Here is a 20,871-nt window from a genome sequence, read left to right as displayed (position 1 = left end):
TGGCTAGGTGCTTAATAGAAGGATATACTTATAATTTATGTACTCTTGACATCTACAAATAAAGGTTAAGGGGGAGGGTTTGGATATCTTCTTCCAAAACCCTAATTCTCTTATCTCCTCGACATGCTCTCTCTCTCTCTCTCTCTCTCTCTCTCTCTCTCTCTCTCTCTCTCTCTCTCTCTTGTTCTCCTCTTCTCTTTTTCTCTTCTTCTCTTCTCCTCCTTCCTTCTTCCCTCCAACACTCTAGTTCAAGATCTTAATAGTATGGAATCCTAAAACCAACATGCATCAATTGGCATATATATTCTAATAATACAAAAGAGTATATGATTCAAATTCAAGATTGTTGTTGCCCATGGTATAGGTAACCAAATCTCTTATATGTACCTCCTTAGCAAAATGGATTTGCTTAGAGGAAAAAACGGCACATCATGGATACAATTCATACATTATTATTTCATATGTGAGAATTCTTGAGAAGTTTTGGGGCGAATCTATGTTTCTTATTAACCGTATGCCCTCTTCAGTACTTGGATGACAAATTCCTCTTCAGGAGTTGTGACCACATAGTAAAATTTTCCCTCTTCCACCAAAGTTGTTTGATTACATGTTATGCATATAATTTTCGTCTAGCCAAAGATAAACTTTCTCCCCGGTCCAAAGTGTGTTTTTATGGAGTATTCCTAGTGTAAGAAAGGTAATAGATGTTATGATCCCTCTACTAAATCCTGGATTGTCTCGATTGATGTGTCCTTTTTTTAGAACATTCTATACTATCCAAACAAGTCTTCCACTAAAAAAAAAAAATCATTTGCAATGTTGTTACCACTTCTAGTAGATGTTGTAAATGAAGAACATGACTCTCAAGAAACCAGTCCAGTTGCTACTCCTCAAGGCTCCACTCTCGTCTCCTAGAAAAAAATTTAAGCAAAAATAAAATTGAAGAGAGAATGAACAAAAGACAAACTAATATAACGTGGTTCAGCCCTAGGATCCTAATCTACAAATGGAAAGAGATCGAGAATTTTTATTGAATCAAGATAAAATTCATATCAATACAAGCTTATTTATAACCTAAAGAAAGATTATTGTATTCTTTAATTAAGGATTTGAATTTCCTTAATTTAAGAAATAAAAAATCAATCAAGATTTTTTTCTTGATTTTAGTAAATTATAACAAATGAATCTCTTGATTGATTTGTTATTAATTCCCCAACTTATTATATAATTTAATTCTAAAAATATTTACTTTTGAAAAATAAAATCTCTCCTAACATTCTCTCTCAAGTTATATTAGGGGTAAGCAAAAATACAACTTGTTGTGCTATAGGATAGAGCCTCCATCTTGTAAAGGGAACTTTATTTGTGCTTAACGACATCGATAGTGTGATAAATGGCATATGGATAATGTGGTTATGGCTATGAAGGGGGCCCAACCAATTTGCACATCCTATCTCCATCCGGTAAAAAAAACGCTTTATACAATCAATTAATGTGAAGAAAATGAAGAAAATATGAGGTAAAATAATGGTAGTTGGTATATGACAAATCTATGAACATTATAATTAAAAATGGTTTATGATACGAGATTATGTTCGTCACACAACCTCTATTATTAACACCAAAAGAAAAGAAAAATATCCCCTCTAATTCAATAAATAAATCCCTTCTATATCATTTCCTTTTGCAACAAATAAATACAAGATTTTTTAGAAAATAAATGATTGATTTTGGTAAAGATTGAATGAAAAATTAGGGAAATAGTACTATTGTTTCTTTGAAGTAGAACGTGTTACAAATAAAGAAGGCATTTTTTTTGCCGGTTGTCCGAAGCAAATCCAGAATTGCACAACAGATCCTTGAGTTGCAACCGAACCCTTGTGTCCATTCGACAAGCAATTAATGGTTGTGGACCCAATACCATTGTATCGGGTCTATGCGTAGGTGTGTGAACCACTTTGGCTCATCGTCTTCCTCTAGAAGCAAAATGAACCAGAATTGAAAAACTTTAAATTTCAACATCATTTGTTTATAGATTTTGACGAAACAAAAGGAAAAAATCTAGGATTTGAGTCCTCTTTCATATTAATACTTCAATTTAAATAGAAAATCACAATATTGTAATGAAAAAAGTGATTCAAAAACACACTTCCTCCCATTAGTGAAAAACATAAAAGGCAAAATACTCAGTAGTAAAGAGATGTATCTAATGCATCAATCAATTTGAATGAAAAACAATGGAATAAATATGGGACATAAACTATGTGAAAATTAACTACAAAACAAAAATAGCCAAAATCACAACTTTAGCTCTAATACTATCAAAAAAATTAAGTGACAATGAAATTGAAGATGAAAGAACAAAACACACAAAAACTAAATTTACATGATTCAACTCTAGGAGCCTAATCCATACAAGAAGAGAATTTTTATTGAAGCAGGATAAAATTTACATTAATACAAACCTATTTAAAGTTAAAGAAAGATTATTTGATTCGCTAATAAAGGATTCAAATTTCTTAATTTAAGAAATCAAGATTTTCTCGATTTTGGAAAATATGACATATCAATCTAATTTATTATATAATTTAAATTCAAAAAAATAATTTATTATTGGCCATAAGTTAATTCCCACATTAATTTTAATGATAACAAAATTTAATTGAACTAACAACATAAAAATCCAAGTATTTTAAATACTTTACCTTCAAAAATAAAAATATCTTAAGGTTTAATTTAAACCAAATCTCAAAATCTCAAACACAATTGAAAAAATGTCTCTTAAAGAAGTACCCACAAGGAATAAGACAACAAAAAGACCAAAGTTCAAGTATAATAAGCAAATATCTAAACACAATCACTTTTGTAAGTTAGCATTCTAAAAAGTACACACGTGAGATGAGCTTCAGGTCATATCCTGCACTTTGACAAGTTTAAGATCATCATAAACCTCATTTAAAATATTCTAGAACACTTAAAACAAGAAGATTCTCTATCTTGAGTAGGAATATTGAACCCTCATATGTTTGTTTTGTTGATCCACCAAGATTCATCACTAAAGCATTTGTTTAAACAAAGTACATGGATATTTTGTTACAAGGTAGGATTGTTCAATATAATAGAATCTGAGGGTAATCTGGTCATTCAATATAATGGGATAGTTTATTATATGTTTTATCATACATAGGCATAGGCTCACAGCAAATCTGTCTTTTAGTTTACTGCTACTAAAAATAGCGCAATCTAGGGGAGAAAGGCAATTATGTCCATGTTCTTATTTTTTTCTTATAGACGTTAATAGAAGAAAAAATATGTCAAGCTCCAAATGAACAAAACAGTGAAACTTGCCTCTTAGATCAGCTGTGAGCTGACCAAGCACACACACAGAGTTAGCAGGCCTACCTCCACATGGCTGCATCATTTTCAAGTAATCAATGAATTACAGAAGTATTAGTCAACCAACTGTCCGTAACTTTTATCACTAGAAAAGTCTAAATGCAGGGAAGGCAACTAATGAGCCTATGGAACGGATTAAATAAGCTGTCTCAACATCTTAGATTTCATGAACACAAATCATACGCAAAATCCTCTCCTTGAGACTTTCAATGGCCTGCAAAACAGTCACAAATGGGAAACGCCATACCAAATAAGTAAAACCATGATGCACAAATTTCATAAACAATTCTTTGAGAATAAAATACGTACCAAAGAAGAAACTTTTGCCCATTCTTTCACAGTTTGTGCAGCTTCTTTAAGGTCAGGGCAACCAGAAAGACTGTCACACACATAATGAGTAGAGTTATCTGTAGCCTCTGCTACCCAGATGTGATTCACGGGGTCCTTGGCTCTCTTGATCAGATTGCGAAAACCAACCTGGAAAAGAAACATTATAGCCCTGAAACAATTGATCCTAGAAGCCTAGAGCAGTTGTCCTTTGAACAATGAGCAGGGAGTCAGGAGTCCTATGTGAAAACATGAAGTAAACCAGCAACTGTAACGTACTATGTGATGCATGTTGCATATATTAAACGGATTGACCCAAATAATAACTATTATTATTATAATAAAGTAAAGTGTAGACCATATCTAGGCCACTTCAGATTCAAAATTGTTCAGAGGTAACCCCCTGACAAATTTGGCAAAGTTACTAGTAAAATACCACAAATTCCACCTTAATCCCAGTGCAGTAGGACCTGTTCCTCAACCATCTCTATCATAAAAGAGAGCTAAGAAGAGAAATTGGTATTTCCATACTACTACTAGATGCTCACCGTGGATCCCACAAGGTGATAGCTCACAGGCACAAGCAGCTCATTATCCATTGCAGGTAAGCAGAAGCTGACAGCAAGCAAGCTATATGAGAATCCTCTTGAATGTGCAGCATCTGATCCTGTTGAGGACCCATCTGTCAGAAATACCCATTGCTTCTTCTGCTGGCTGGATCCATAAACCTCCCCCGCATACACAACAACTGCAGCTATATCAAACTCGCTGTATCCAACAATACAAGCAATGAGAAGCTTGTAATCTAGTTAGCTTCACAAGATATGAGGATAAAAACTGACCTTGCCAGAGGAACATGACCCAAGTTCAATATTGACGTTGATTTACGAGGAGCAAAAAATGGTCTGTACAGAAAATGTTTTGTTGGGATCATATTTTAAAACAATAAGCAAAGGAGAAGGGCAGGACATTACTCAAAATTTTCAGAAGCAGAAGTAGATAATCTTCTCCATTTTGTAGAAGATCCTCTTGCGTGTAAGTAGAGCACATTGGCTTCTGAATTAAGTGGGACAAGTCCTTCAACAGAGTATATTTGCCCCTCTATCAGATCAACTATCTGCAACGGCAATGAAATAACGTAAGTCAATGACAATAGCAACATATTGAAAGCATTACTTGAGATTTAACCTCACCAGCTTTTCAGTTGGGTTCCAGATGGTGATCATGCCCTCCCTCAGAGGCCCCTTACTTCTAGAATACTTACCTGTCAAACCCACTATCCTCACTCTCATAAATGGGGTCACTTGTCTCTCACCTAGGCCAGCATCAACAAGAGCTTCTTCTATCTTCTTCTGTAGACGAGACTGCCTGATTTCCTGAAATTTTACAACAAAAAAGTCGTCAGTTTTTCTTTGAATTCAAATGGATTAGCCACAAGGATTGCATAAGCCTACCTCCTGTTTTGCTCGATAAGTAGCAATAGAGTTCAACTGCTGCAAATTCATATCTGCCATTAAAATTTCTGGATCCATGGCTGTCTCAAGAAGTCTGAAGATTTTTGCCCCTTCTTCACTATCATTATAATCATCAATTGTATGAAACTCGTCATCCTTTTGTCTCTCAGATATCACTCCATCGGCTACAATTAAGCGCCTGAAAGTAGAAATTTCATATGAAGAATGATAACAAATTCATTTCAGCTGTAAAAAACGTAGAAGAGATAGGAACGTGAAAAAAGTAAGAAAGAAGGTTGAAGAGAGAGAATGAGAGAGAGAAAATGAAGAAGAAAAAATTGAGAAAGAAACAGAGATGAGGGACCTGCACATCCCCCAGCTTCTATTTATTAGGGTTGAGTGGGCTGAATACAATTTACAACATTGCCCCTACTTTAAGTAAAAACCCTAATTCTCTATATCTCCTATTCTACATGTTCCCTTTACATGAATTTTGATCCATAGACATAATTTAACATGTAGAATAAGATTACATCAAAAAATATAAATAATGACAAGATAAAATTACCAAAATGCCTCTGTACTTGTTTTTCAACACTCCCCCTCAAACTGGAAAGTATATGTAGAACAATCCCAGTTTCTCGCAAAAGTTCAGGAATTAACGTTCCCAGTGTTGTAGTTAGGATATCATCAAATTGATCATAAAACCAAACATATGGAGTAATTACTTCTTTCCTCATTACTACATCTCAAATGAAGTGACAATCTACCTCTATATGTATTATTCTTTCATGAAAGACTAGATTGTTTGCAATGAAGATTGTTGTCTGGTTATCACAATACATAACCACAGGATCTTTTTGATCGAGGCCAAATTCTTGGACAACACATTTTATCTATATTAGCTCATTGACAATGTTGGCCATTATTCTATATTCAACTTCTACACTGGATCGAGCAACAACATTCTGTTTTTTACTTTTCCATCTGACTAGATTTCCTCCCAAAAATACACAATAACTAGAGACTGCATAGTCAACATTAGAGAAATCCTCAATCCCCAAGTGATTATTAGGTTTGAAAAGGAAACCTTTTCTTGGTGCTCCCTTTAGATGTTTCAAGATTCTTTGCGCAACCTCTAGGTGAATTTTACGTGGATACTCAATGAACTGGCTCACTACACTCACTACAAATGAAATATCTGGTCTAGTAATTGTAGCATAGATGAGTTTGCCTACTAGACTTTGATACATTGTTTTCTTTCAGTTTTGGATTTTGATCATCATTAAGATTAAATCCTACCTCCATAGGTGTATCTACAAGTTTAGCCCCCAAAAGGCCATATTCATGAAGCATATCAGTAACATATTTCCACTGAGTCAGTGTTGTTCCTTCCTTGCTTCTAAATACTTAGAAAATATTTCAACTGACCCAAATCCTTAGTCTGAAAGTGATTCGCCAAATAGGATTTAATTGTTTCAATAATTGATCTGTCACTCCCAAATAGGATGATATCATTTACATATACTTGTAAGATAATAATTCCAAAAAGTCGTTTCAGAATAAATAATGAGTGATCACAATGGCTTATATGAAATGTCATGGATATAACCACTAGACTAATTTTTTTAAACCAAGATCGCAAACTTTGTTTTAAGCCATAAAGAGCCTTTTTGAGTCGACATACCTTAAGCGTCCCCTCCTGAGCAAAACATATCCTGGAAGTTGCTCCATAGACTTCTTCCTCAAGGTCACCATATAAAAAGGCATTTTTAATATCCAACTAGAATAGAGACCAACTTTGATGGACTGTAACAGAAATAAGTATATGAACAAAGGACAAGCGTGTAACCAGAGAAAAAATCTTAAAAACATCCACCCCAAATGTTTGTGTATACCCTTTGGCAACAAGATGACCATTATACCATTCAAGTAATCCATCTAAGTTATATTTAATAACATAGACTCATCGACATCTAACTACAGCAGTACTTGGAGGTAAGTCATATAACTCCCAAGTTTATCTATCAATCAATGCTTCCATCTCAACATCAATGGCATTTTTTCAATGACGTTACAACAAGGCATCCTGCACTGAAAAAGGAATGGTGCAAATGGAGATGGACAACAAATTTATGATAGTTATCAAATAAGGAATCAAAAGAGACAAAATGAGATAAATGATGGCGGATACTTTTACAAACACCTTTCCGAAAGGCAATAGGAAGGTGCAAATCACTTACCTCAGGATCAGGAGATTATGAAGAATCATGGTCAAATGTGAAGAGGGGGTCTGGATCAGAATGAGATGGTTGTTGTCAACACTGGTATACCTACAATGGTTTTTCAATAGGAACATCTCGTGAGGCTAGAGCACATTCATCAACTAAAAGAGGAATAACCGAACTAGGTATAGAGGGTTTAGATGGAACCGACTCAAATTCAAAAGATTCAAAAAACGAAACATCCTCAAAGAAGGTAACGTAAGCAAAAACAAATGTTTTTTTCATAGATGGACAGTAACATTTGTACTATTTCTATGTTTGAGAATACCCCAAAAAGATACTTGATAGATCGTGGAGACAATTTATCTTTTGACTGATCAAATACATGAACAAAACATACACACCCAAAGACCCGAGGTGACACTAGAAACAAAGGTGCAGTAGGTAAAACAATCTAAATAGAAATTTTGCCATCAAGAGTAAAAGACGACATTCTATTTATTAGAAAACACGCAGTAAGAACAACATCACCCCAATAAGTCTTAGGTACATTCATGTGAATTAGCATAATGCAAGCTACCTTAAGCAAATGATGATTATTGCATTCAGCAACTCCATTTTGTTATAGAGTTTAAGGTACACAAGAAGTCTGATGAATGGTTCATTATGACAGGGAGAAAGAGCCAAATTTACGATTCATAAAGTCAAGACCATTGTCTGTACGCAAGATATGGATAGAAGTTGCAAATTGATTCTTTATTTCATTATAAAATAACTAAAATACATCAAAAACTTCAGATTTTTCTCGCATGAGATAAATCTAATTATATCTATTGAAATCATCAATAAAGGAAATAAAATAACTATGACCAGACTGATTAGACACAGGACAACGACCAGAGACATCTATGTGGACAAGCTCAAAAAGTTTACTTGTCTTATGAGATGAAACAAGAAAGGAGCTCCAATGATGTTTGTCCAATTGATATGACTCGCCCTGAAAAGTAATACTGGAAGGAAGACCTAAAATTACTTGAATCAGTTTTGCTAAAGATGGATGACCAAGTCTAAGATGTCATTAAAGAGGTAAATCAGCTAAGTGCAATGCATGTAAAGTATTGCTTGGATTGTGTTTGTCCCAGATTGTATAGTCTCCCTCTCTCACGAGTAAAACCAATCATCTTCCTCATCGCAAGATCATGAATGATACAATGAATAGGGTAAAAAGTTAGAGAACAATTCCTAGACTTAGCCACTTGACTGATAAACCGCAGATTTAAAGGAAATTTTGGAAATAACAGTGCAAATTGAGGGGAAAGAAAAGGCGAAAGGGTAATATTTCTCATTGCCTGTATTGGACAAAATGATCTATCCGCAAAATTAACATACTTAACGAGAACACTCTTTTAAATAAAAAAATAGTGAAGACATACCTGACATACTTTTTGTTGGAACAAAATTAAGAATCCAAGATGGAGAATGAGGCACTAAGAGTAGAGACATACCTACAGAAGGAGGCCTATGTGCCAAGGATGCAAAGGGAATAGATAGTTGTGTCATATGTTGGAAAATCTGTTGTTGTTATTATGAGATATGTTGTTGTTGTTGGATCAATTTTTGTACTTAAACTAGGGCACCAGGTGGGATTATAATTTCATACCTTATTATACCTCCATGGTAATAACATTGCCCACGCAAGCTTCCCAATTTTTACCCAACATCTATCTGATTAATGATTAGTGCGTCCACAATGAGCACACTTACACAAATTTACCATCTCCTCGGTCTCGTCCTCTACCAAAATTATCTCTACATCTACATCTACCAGTCCTTGTACGTCCCATGGGCGTATCTAGGGGTGGCATTGAGCCGAGCCGAGCCTAAACCTGCTTATGTTCAAGCCGAACTTGATTTAAATATTTCGAGCTGAGCCTCGTCTCGAGCCTAAAATTGTTATCGAGCTCAAGCCCAACGAGTTTGAGCCGAGCTCGAGCCTCAACATACATTTAAAACTTTTCAAAAAATATATATCGAATAAAATATATATAAAATTATGCATACATTTTACATAAAATTGGGCATGACCTCTACATAAAATTGGGCATAACTTATATATATAATACATGTATAAGATTGGCCATAACCTCTACTTAAAATTGAGCATAATCTATATATATAATACTTGTATAAAATTCGGCATAACCTCTACTTAAAATTGGGCATAATCAATATACATAAAACCTGTATAAACACTCCATAAGCACTTCATAAAATTGTTTATACATTCCATAAACAATCCATAAACACTCCATAAAATTGTCTATACATTCCATAAACACTCCTTGAAATTGTTTATACACTCCATAAAATAGTCTAAACACTCCATACACTACATAACATTATAAATAAACTCCATACAATAATCAAACACAACAAAATTAAATGAAATATCACTATCAATTTACAATAACCCAAATAAAAACTATAAATCCTTTAAATAAAATCCTATTACTATTACAGTCTTACTAGAAAATTACAAAAAATATTTTAATTTTTTCTTAGGAAAGTTAAATGGACCTCTTATTGCCTTTTCTAATAAAATAAATAATAATTAATAATTAATCTAATATATTATTATACTTATCGATAAATTTTTAATCACATAAAATGTCAAACACAAAATTGCTATGAAAATTGCCTCATGCTCAAAGTATTATATCATCAACTATCAAATACTTATTCAAAAAATTTCTATATGGTTTTGCTAACCCATCTTGGCAAGAAAATCTTATTTAAAAAATTATATGATTTTTTTAAAAAGAATTTATAATTAGAAAAATATTTTAAAAAAACATGAGGCACTAATGGTTCCTATATTTCTACTAAAAATGTATTTTCAACATTTATTGAAAAAACCACTAATAGTCTCTAGAAACGTATTTCTACTAAAATATCTTTTCAATTTCTTTAAGAGTCACGAGGAAGGGACAGAGTTTTTTTTTCCTTGTTTATAATCTCGCACGTAGAGGTGGCTTTGAATAAATTATATATAAAATTATGCATACATTTTTAAAAAATATAATGATAGGGGAGGTTCAAGATTGAATTTCAATAATGGATTAAAATGCACCAATATTAATATTTTTTACTCCAATTGTTGTCTAGCTTGTTTTGTAATATTTGAATCTCCTTAGTGCCTCTAGATGAAAATTTATATTCTAGAAAAAACTAAAAATATTTTTCCTATGATACATATTCCCAAAAAAACCTTTAAATAAAATCTTATTACTATTACTGACTTATTAGAAAATTACAAGAAATATTTTAAAATTTTCTTAGGAAAGTTAAATGGACCTTTTATTGTCTCTTCTAGGGAAATAAATAAAAATTAATAATCAATCTAATATATTATTATACTTATCGATAAATTTTTAATTAAATAAAATATCAAAGACAAAATTGCAATGAAAATTGCTTCATTGTAAAAGTATTACAGCATCAATTGTGAAATACTTATTCAAAAAATTTCTATACAGTTTTCTACCCCATCTTGGTACAAAAATTTTAATTAGAAAATTATATGATTTTTAATAAAAAATTTCAATTAGAAAAATGTTTAAAAAAACATAAGACACTAATAGTTTATAGAAACTTATTTCTATAAATTTTATTTTTAATTTTTTCCAGAGGACAGTTTTTTTTTTGTTTTTTTTTTACTTTATGATCTCGCATGTGCAAGATCATCTTCGCGTGAGGGAGGGGGGAGATTATTTCTTCCCTGGTTTTGGTTTTCCGTCGAGACGACGCAGAAGGAAGGGGGTTACGGCGCCGGGGAGGACCTATCATCGAGGATGACCGCTACGACGGAGGCGGCGGCAATGGAAGCGGCGGTGACGGAAGCAGCGGCGACGGAAATAGAAGTGACGGCTAGGAGAGGAAGAAATCGAACGAACGGTCAGAGAGGCGGCCAGTGAGCGGCTGCGACGGCGATAGAGACTGCCGGAGAATAGCTGCGACGGCGGTAGAGGCGACGACAACAACCGATGGAAGGGTCGGCGGTGACGAGGGGAGGAAAAAATTTTCCCCCCTTCGCTCTCGATCCCGCTCCCGCTACCCTGCTCGCTCGCGATCCCGATACCGATCCGACTCACTTCGAGCCGACGAACCGAACCTGGCTTTGGTCGAGCTCGGCTCGTTAAGGTAAACGAGCCGATTTCGGTACTCGAAAGTTAACGAATCCAACCGAGCCGAACTCGAGCCACTCGCAAGCCGGCTCGGTTCGAAGCCACCCCTAGGCGTATCAATAGAATTAGATGTTGTAGTTGTAGCTTCACCCAGTTTAGTATATTTTCTAGCTCTAGGCACAACAGTCTTTTTAGCTCTCTGTACCCAATTAATGGTAGTAGAAAGGTAAGGTATTTCAACTGAGGTCAAAATTTGTGCATTTATGCTGTAAAATTTAGCACCCAATCCATCTAGAAATTTCGCCACAATGAGTTGACTTTGTTGTTTTCAGAATTCCCATTCATCCATAATAAAAGGATGAAAGATATTGATTTTTTGTTAGATACTCAAAAATGAACTATAATAGTCTATCACAATTCTGTTACCCTTTTTTAAACCAAAAAAAATTGTGCATAATTCATAAACCTTAGAAAGATTGTTCTCTTGTCCATAAAGAGCTTCGAAGGACAACCACATAATCTTGGTTGTTTCAAAATTCATAACTTGGCTCCTACTATTAGATTCCATGTTGTTGACAAGCCAAGTTATCACTTTACTGTCTTCGGTCTCCCAATCATCATTCTAAGGAACAGGAAGGTCATCTCTAATAAATTTCAACTTTTTCCTGCCCTTCAAGTACATTCTAATAGATCTAGACCAAGTAAGATAATTATCACCATTCAACCTATCAAAGGTGATAATAATAATATCTTTTCCATCAGGATTATATAACTCCTTTGTTGGATTGTAAACCTCACCAGAGTCGGTCATATCATATATATAAGATCAAATGAGCCTTCCAAAAAGTTCCAAATCAACCAGCTCAAGTGGGCCCCACAATGTAAAAACCACAAGTAGGGCAAATATAAGATGTGTGTAGATTAAACAATCCAACAAGGGGATCAAATTCAAAAGATAAAGTGCACCAAAACCTACACTAGGGCTGACATCAGCAAGTGCATAGATGACATCAACAGTCACAATTCTGAAATTTTGGCGCACACCACCAAATCAGCATAAAAAAAACTCTTTTGGCAGTTTGGAACATCAGAATCTGTTCTTAGAACAGTAGAACTAATAACCCTAGGGTTATGGCAGAGAGAAAAGGGGAAAAAAATTGGATTTTTACTAACCAGTAGTCAAAACTGGAAAAATATCCTTTTTTTATGTAGACTGCTTCAAAGAGGAGAAAAAACTCACAAAGATCCTTCACAGATGCAATCTACTGCTATGATACCATGAAAAAAGTAAGAAAGAAGGTTGAAAAGAGAATGAGAGAGAGAGAAAGTGGAGAAGAAACAACTGAGAAAGAAACTGAGATGGGGGACCTGCACGTCCCCCCAGCTTCTATTTATAGCTTTGGGTTGAGTGGGTTGAGCACAATTTACAATATTGCCTCTACTCTAAGTGAAAACCCTAATTTTCTATATCTCTTATTCTAAGTGTCCCCTTTACATGAAATTTGGTCCATAAAGATAATTTGACATATAGAATAAGATTACATTAAGAAATATAAATAACGACAACGTAAAATGACCAATATGTTCCTGTGCTTATTTTTCAATCGAACATTTTTTTGAAATGGAGTAGATAAGAATTTGAAATCCACCAATAAGCTTGAAAGAACAAAATCATTTAAATAAGTTTATTATATGAAGAGATATGCATCCTGCAAATGATGTTGACTAATGCTATAGTAGCAGAAATGAAATACCTCCGATTATACTGCTGCAACATATGGAATTCCATTTTTTCTGATCTAAAAACAGACGCACCATCCGCTAATCTGATGAAAATAAATGTGATAATAAGGAAAACCATCACAAAAAAACCTCAGAGCAATGTGATGGATTCTGAATCATGTTACCTTTCTTTGTAAAGAATGGGATAAAGTCGTGTTACCCCAACTAATGTCCTAGGAACTGGACCTCCTGCAGGCTTAATGCATCTAAAAGCTAATGGAGTTACAAACCCCTTACCTGGGAAACAGCAGAAGATAAAACAAATTAAGTTAAATATGAACATGATACAGCCGTTTTGGATAAAGACTCATGAAAATAAGGATGCATACAGAAGCCCAACTGCTCAGCCCAATGCGCTCGATATGTACCATTTATATGCAATAGTAAACTAACCATTGAAGAAACCTGAACTTTGAAGAACATCACAGCAAACACCAAGTTTATACAAAGGCATTCAAATTTGAACTTTTCAACTAGAAACAGTTAAAGTTTATCAAAACCTCAAGGGCAGATATTGGTGCAACCCAGCCACACAAGCGAGCTCCCGAGATCTTCAAAGCCATAAAACACGTATTAGTGAGGACATTTTGCAAACTTAGAAAAGTAAAACAAGACAAAATAACAATACTTATTGTTATCATTATTATTGACAATAACTGCAATATAAGGAGAAAAAACCTTACTCGAAGCTTCTGACCCACAAACAGTTTTCCATCAAGCAATTTCTTTGACAACGGTGCATCCAAATCAGCATTCACAGAATACCTACAAACCCAGAAAAAAGCATATTAGCCAACAGTGCAGTAATCAAATGAAACATGAATAGAAGAATATTCTCACCATCCATCTGTTAGCTCTATTTTTGCAGGATGACTGTTTTCAGATCCATGTGAGACATCCAACTTCTCTCCATGAGGACTAAACAGACCGTCAACTTTTTCACAAACTTTGTCCGGGAAGGAATGAATAGCAGAAATGCACAGAACTACCATACAACCAGGTGAAGTATCGCCTTCCAAAATACGTTTAAGTGCAGATTTATGGCCATGATTTACTTCTCTCTCATACCTGCATTAAAATTTTAAATTTTAGAAGTATCGCCTTCCAAAATACGTTTAAGTGCAGATTTATGGCCATGATTTACTTCTCTCTCATACCTGCATTAAAATTTTAAATTTTAAAAAAAAGTCAGCATTCTTATAGGTCATATGGCAGCAGATACCAAATGATATGAGATTAAGCTGTCAACCTGTATTTTAATTCCTCCAACACATTAGACACTGTCAAGAATTTGCCACTAGCTTTACATGGATAACCTTGTTCCAGAGATGCAAGTTTCCAAATTATCCACTTAAAATGATTGGTGAGCCACCTGCACAAGTAAGACAATTTGAAGGTTAAAAATAATCTTATATAGTAGACTATGCACAATAATTAGCTCAAAGATTAGATTGAAAGAAAAAGCTGCCTTGTAATATTTTAAACTGCATTTACATATTAATATTTTGAAGAATATAACTGCTTCAAGTTCAAGCGAGATACTGCAATGGAACCAAACGAATAAGGTTTACCCTTTTGTAACAATTTGCAAGGAAGCCCCAGACTGAGCTAGCATGTGCCGAAAATATTCAACTCCTACTGATCCCTGTACCATAGAGAATTTATAGTTTGCCGCATTGTCCACGTTCACACATTTTACCTTGTCCGATAATTTTCCCGACTAAAACCAAGAATAAACCATCAGCCTTTTGCAATGACACTACACAAATAACTGATAACAGCAAATACTTTCTTGTGTAATACATTATTCACAATTTACATACCAAATTTAGGCAAACAGGTGGCCCTCCAAAAAACTCTTTGAGGCTTCTTCTGTTAAACTGAAAAGGATATCTAGTGAAAACCCTTGTTGTGCAACAGGTCGCTCCAGAAGTTGACACTGTAGATGAACCTATGGAGATGGACCTTAAATGAAGAAAAGTTAACTCCACATTAGATTAAAACTTCCAAATCCTAACCAAGTGAAAAACTTCTGTATTTACCAGAAGGCAACGAAGAAAAGTCGTTCCGAAGGGGAGCCAAAAACCTGAACCACAACCAGCATGAAACAGTGAGATACATGCATAGACTTGGTCTATAGATGCAATTGCTTGTTCACAAAGAACTCACCGAGATTGCCTGGGCCTTTTGAAAGGAGAGACAGAGTTTCTCCTTCTAAGCTTATGTTTTTCATGGGCAAAGGTATTCAGATTCGTGCATGTTGTTCCCATATCATTTGAAATGTCAACCAGTGGCCCACATCGTGGCCTGTTACCCCTGGAGGGCATTTCCAGACTAGATATGCCATTATTCTGCACAGAAATGGTCTCGGAGACAAAACCTCTCACCACAGTTTGCTTCAATGTGGCATTCCCACAATTAATGGGCCCAGAAAGGGAGGAAAACTGCCTTTGGTTAGGAACCGGCCATTTATTAGGTAAGCTATGGTTCATGGAAATTTTGTCTGTTACAGAGATCTGATGCAGAGAAGAAGCATAGGAGGCCCTTTCTTTGTTGGATGAGATCACATCAGAAGTCCTCTCTTCGTCAGAAAACCCTATTTTGACAGGTAAAATATCACAATCTATGTTACCGAGAAGAATCTTTGCACGTTTTACCGCATCACTTGAGACAGATACAGATCTCCCACCCGCTGTCTGGAACATAACTGGAGGCTCCTTTGAACCAGATCCATACACTTCAGGCTGCAGAAAGTTTGTAAGTCCAGCCTCTCTCAGATGTTTCGTAGATAAATATGTATCTTTGCCATCACATTGAGCAGCTTCATTCCTGCTATTTTGAATGCCCTCAGCTCCACAAAGTGGGCCTGTTCTCCTCTCCAGATCTTGTGTTTTATCCCAGTTACATAGCTCCGCAACATGCAACTCTGTCAATGTGCCTTCAGGAAGCGCATAGGATTTGAAATCTTCTTCCAGTCGCAATAATGTCTTAGCTTTAATAAGGCTAGCAGGAGATACATCAACCTTTTGTCCCCCACCTGTTTCGAAGGAGTACAAGTTGCTTCCATGGCCTACAGAATTAACACATCAAGGTTGATGCCAACACGAAACTCAAAATTATTCAACATTTTCTTGGAAAGGCAGATTGAAATTTTTGAGAAAAGAAAAAGAAGCACTTCCCACCACAGAGGTAAGAGAAAAGGGTGAGAAACTAAATAAAATACATCAAGGAAACCAAACACAAGTAAATAGAAAAGGAGTTGCCAAAAAAAAGAGTTGACAGTCAAGCCCATCCCTACTAAGTGAATTCTTAGCAAAATATTCAACTCAATAAGTTTAAAATACTTTCTTAATGTGGAGCATTATAGAAGCACAGTACACATACTAAAAGAAAAGTTGAAAGGATGCCTAGTGACTTGAATTTGGATAGAAGAGAAACAACATACAACCTTACTTCCAACTCAAGGTCCACATCCACACGGATACATCTCAGTTTTCTACAACTCGGCTTTCTAACGATGAGGACCAAGATAGATACATATGTCCCTTTTTGCCAGTTTAAGTCGGCCAATGTCACATAAAAAAAATGATGAATTTTAACTTGTCGAATGCAGTTTGTGAGGTATTGTTCTAGCGAGTATTTTCTACATAACTTCGTAGATCAGGCCTTTCAGTCTTTATTTTGCATTCTGTCCCTTGTTTGTTTGATCTGTGTGACACAACCATCTGACTGAATATTTCTAAGACAGCTATTTAGAAACTAACAGAAAGGAATTCTATACTAGCTTTCAACATATAGATACACATGAGAAATCTACGGTTAAATTAATACTCAGGATTTGATAAAATAAATGCAACAATATTACAAAGTTTGATGTCTATAATTCTCCAAGGATGGTTTAGATAAGGAAGAAATTCCGAACCTAGAAAGATGATCGTACAAAGTAACACAAAAATATCAACCAACTACCTGTATCCTTGATCTCTCCTTCTTCAAGAACTGACAGAGCCTTTTGGATTGCAGACGGCTTTACTGGGATGGATTTGCCAGATCCTGTTCTGAACATCGGAGCATCTCCAAAGTTATGCTTCAGAAGCTTACAAGATCCTGCAACACAAAAGACGAAGCAAAATATAAAGTCATCACAGACAATAATAGTGCTTTTTACAATCTATAAGGTAAAATCTGGATATTTCATTCAAGCTTGACACGGGATAAACTTTATGTGAACAAAAATAAGTCACAACTTCACCTGTGTCATTAAACTCCTCCCCAAGAACAGAGAATGCCTTTTGAATCGAAGAGCACTTAACAGATACGGGTTTACCAGACCCAGTTTGGAACAACGGGGAGTTACCGTTGCTGCTTTGCAGAAGCTTTAGTGATCCTGCATCATTCATTTGTCAAGAGAAAAGAAATAGAAGAAATAATACACCAGCAGAACTTGAGAAATTTGCTATAGCTAGCTCAGTTCTTTTTTTCTTTTTCTTTTTCTTTTTTTACCCTAGTGAGACTTGAATTGAAGAGGGTACACTACGATGCGACCATTGAGCTAAAGTTCCCCATGCATAAGCTAACTCTGTTAATCCATCCCAAAGTTCATTCAAAATACAAGTCTAAAAAATAAAAAATAAAAAAAGGCTAAAAAGTGCTTTTTACCACTTTCCGTTACATCCTGTTCACCAAACACAGCCATCGCCTTCTGAATGGAAGACTCCTTTACTGTTATTGGCTTCCCCGACCCTGTCCGGAAGGCTGGGGCTTCATTGCAACCTTGTCCTGGAGATCCTGAAGGGTAATTTAAAACTTAGCTTCGACGGTAATTTATTAACATATAAGTGAAAGTATATGAAGAAGAAGAAGAAGAAGAAGAAGAGGGGGAGCATTAAACAGAATTACCTTGAACTAGGAGATCATACATCGAAGGGAGGGGGGCCGAACTACGATTTGGTGCAAGTGCCAGGACTTCATTAGTTCTCAAGACAGTGAGGTCAGAATCAGGCCAGTTAGCTTCCCACCGAAAGTGACCTCCGGTATCTGCAAGGATCTGCCAGTTTGAAAATTCCTGCGATGTTTCCACCATTTGCTTGTTTTAGGGTTCGGATGGAAAAACGAAAGAACAAACAAGAAATAAAGACGAGAAAAGCAGAGTTCTCTTCGTTTTCATCCGTTTTTGCCGCCTCACGAAGGCGGGAAATGCCCAAAATCGAATAAAAATAAAAATAAATTGAATACAAATACGTCCCTCTTAAAATACGAGATTTTCACGTTCAGATTTTAGCTTCACTGTATTTGGTGATTTTTAAATAAGGTCAATATCAGTATTAGAAAACTCAAATTGGGCCCTCTATGAGTTACATGCCTAACGGGTCATTATTGTTCCGAGGAAAATTTCTCTAGCTACACAACAGATTACTTCACAGTACTTAACCCCAAGACCATAACAGTACACTCACCCTTACGAGCCGATGAACATGGTACAAACCAACGACCACGGTACAAGCCAACGACCACAGCGGCCGGGATTACACATACAGCTATCGGGACATCCGGGATTAACACACACAGACGCCCCGCACGAGAGTCGAACTCGGGACGTAACGCCTGCTCTGATACCAAATGATAAGCACCTAGTCAATATTACCTAAAAAACCGATCTGTTAAGAGCAGCAGGCAAAGTATTTAACCCCAGGACCATAACAGTATACCCACCTTCCCGATCTAAAATCCGAACTAAACTCTGGCCCTCAGTTTACCAAAATTCGAATTTGAACCCATCCCCGATCTAAAATCCGAACTAAAAAACACTCAATTCATCAAACCCGTACCTGACCCAATCACCATCCTTGTAACCCCATCCCCACATCACCCTTCTGAAATCGAACCCATCTCAACATAGGAAATTTCCCTATCTTTCAGCAAGAGAGGAAACTTTGAATATGGTTGTTAGAAAGGGGCTTCTCTCCTATAATGTTGAGTCATATCTACCCCCCTCCTATTTATAATTTAAGTAATATTAGAATTATATTCATGTTCTTATTCTCCCATGAAACCTAGGAAACTAGTTTTTATAGGAAATAAGTTACCTATAAAACAAAGCAAACTAATCAAACTTTCATTATGTCTTTCAGCACTCCCCCTCCAATTAGAACATATATTTTCTACTTTTTATAACATATATTTCTCAATTCTCATTTAAAGCATAAACTTAATCTTCAAAAAAACACTCGTGATTTTTGTGGCTACTAAAAAGCCTCAAAATATGTGACTTATGTGGTCTTCAGTTGTTGAACTTGTACTTCACACATACTGATACTCTTCTTCCCTTTAAGTTGGGGAGTGTATGTCGATGATCTCAGCTTGAAAAAATAAAAGAAATTCTAATAGTCATCTCCCTCTATCTCTCCATTAATAACAGACCCTCTCAAAGTATCCCAAATATATATATATGAAAGTGGGTAGGGTAAAACCCAAAAAAGGGCAATAAAAATATGGGAAATAAAATAATAAAAATTAAAATCAATACAAGGGATTTTGAACATAAAAATAGTGCTAACAATCACTAAACAATAAAAAAAAAAAAGGCAGTCATTAGAAGGCCCACTAAAGGCCAATAACAAAGTCACCAAGGACAAAAAATAGTATAATAAAAAAAGACTTAACCCAAGAAACTCTAACAAATAAATTGACACAATCAATGTCTCAAAACCAAATAAAAGTTTTCAGGAGACAAAGTTCAAACCACAAAGATTTTAAAAGTCCAAATTGAAACAAAGAATTCCAAAAAAATAAATAATAATAATAATATAAGGAATTGGTATGAGATATAAGAGAGTCCATAAAATACAAGATGACATGAAGGACAAGTAGAATTTGTTGAAGACATGTAGTTATGTTTTATTTTTTCCTGAAATTTTAGTAACAACATAAGGGGTTTTCAATGAAATATGCCAACCTCCTAGAATTGAACAAGTAAATTTCAAACAACTAAAATTACCTGCCAAGAAAGATACGAGATGGGGGCAGTAAAAGAGACTTATGATAAAACTTTCACTCTAATAAGGATTCTTAGATAGGACCTACCACTTAAAGTATGTTTGAAACCCCTAGAAAAGAAAAGAAAATGATAATTTACCTATTATTATTTCCAAAAATAGTTAATAAAAATAAGATAATAACCAAATTCTCTTTTTCACTACCTATTTTTTGGAATAATAATGGTCAAATTCTCATTTTATTTTATTTTCCATGGGGTCCCAACACATACCCTTAGGCAATTCCATAACGACTTGTCTAAACAGAATAGGAACCAAAGGTAAGGAAAACTTTGTTTGACCACCAATATTAGGTCAACTAGGTAACTAACCCCCGATTCAGGGGTTAATATCCACCGTAGATTTTGAGCTAGCCCATTCTAGTGCACCCAAACAACAATTCCATTAACCCTAGTATTCATCTTTGGCACTACCATTCCACCCCTTAGTCACCTAGCAATCTACATGA

The 20,871-nt window shown here is 35.2% G+C and overlaps 1 protein-coding gene across 1 annotated transcript; it reads right to left on the bottom strand.

The window, feature by feature from the left end:
* Window positions 1-3,260: 3,260 nt before the first annotated feature.
* Window positions 3,261-18,458, bottom strand: LOC137934736 (protein BREAST CANCER SUSCEPTIBILITY 2 homolog A-like). The gene is made up of 22 exons (XM_068779253.1): window positions 18,268-18,458; window positions 18,028-18,156; window positions 17,621-17,755; window positions 17,338-17,475; window positions 15,538-16,438; window positions 15,411-15,454; window positions 15,192-15,319; window positions 14,940-15,088; window positions 14,618-14,740; window positions 14,209-14,436; window positions 14,052-14,133; window positions 13,869-13,919; window positions 13,698-13,773; window positions 13,494-13,605; window positions 13,341-13,412; window positions 5,178-5,376; window positions 4,917-5,099; window positions 4,698-4,840; window positions 4,566-4,628; window positions 4,272-4,491; window positions 3,706-3,873; window positions 3,261-3,610 (listed from the first exon to the last, which is right to left on the bottom strand). Exons 1-22 carry the CDS (start codon window positions 18,449-18,451, stop codon window positions 3,554-3,556), a joined length of 3,585 nt encoding a protein of 1,194 aa, XP_068635354.1. The 5' UTR covers window positions 18,452-18,458; the 3' UTR covers window positions 3,261-3,553.
* Between the last annotated feature and the right edge of the window lie 2,413 nt (window positions 18,459-20,871).

Source organism: Aristolochia californica, unplaced genomic scaffold (assembly GCF_029961685.1).
Source record: "Aristolochia californica isolate CCGP_79_NKW_82.1479 unplaced genomic scaffold, dmAriCali1.0.hap1 SCAF_10, whole genome shotgun sequence".
Lineage (NCBI taxonomy): Eukaryota > Viridiplantae > Streptophyta > Magnoliopsida > Piperales > Aristolochiaceae > Aristolochia > Aristolochia californica.
This window is presented reverse-complemented; position numbering and strand designations above follow the sequence as displayed.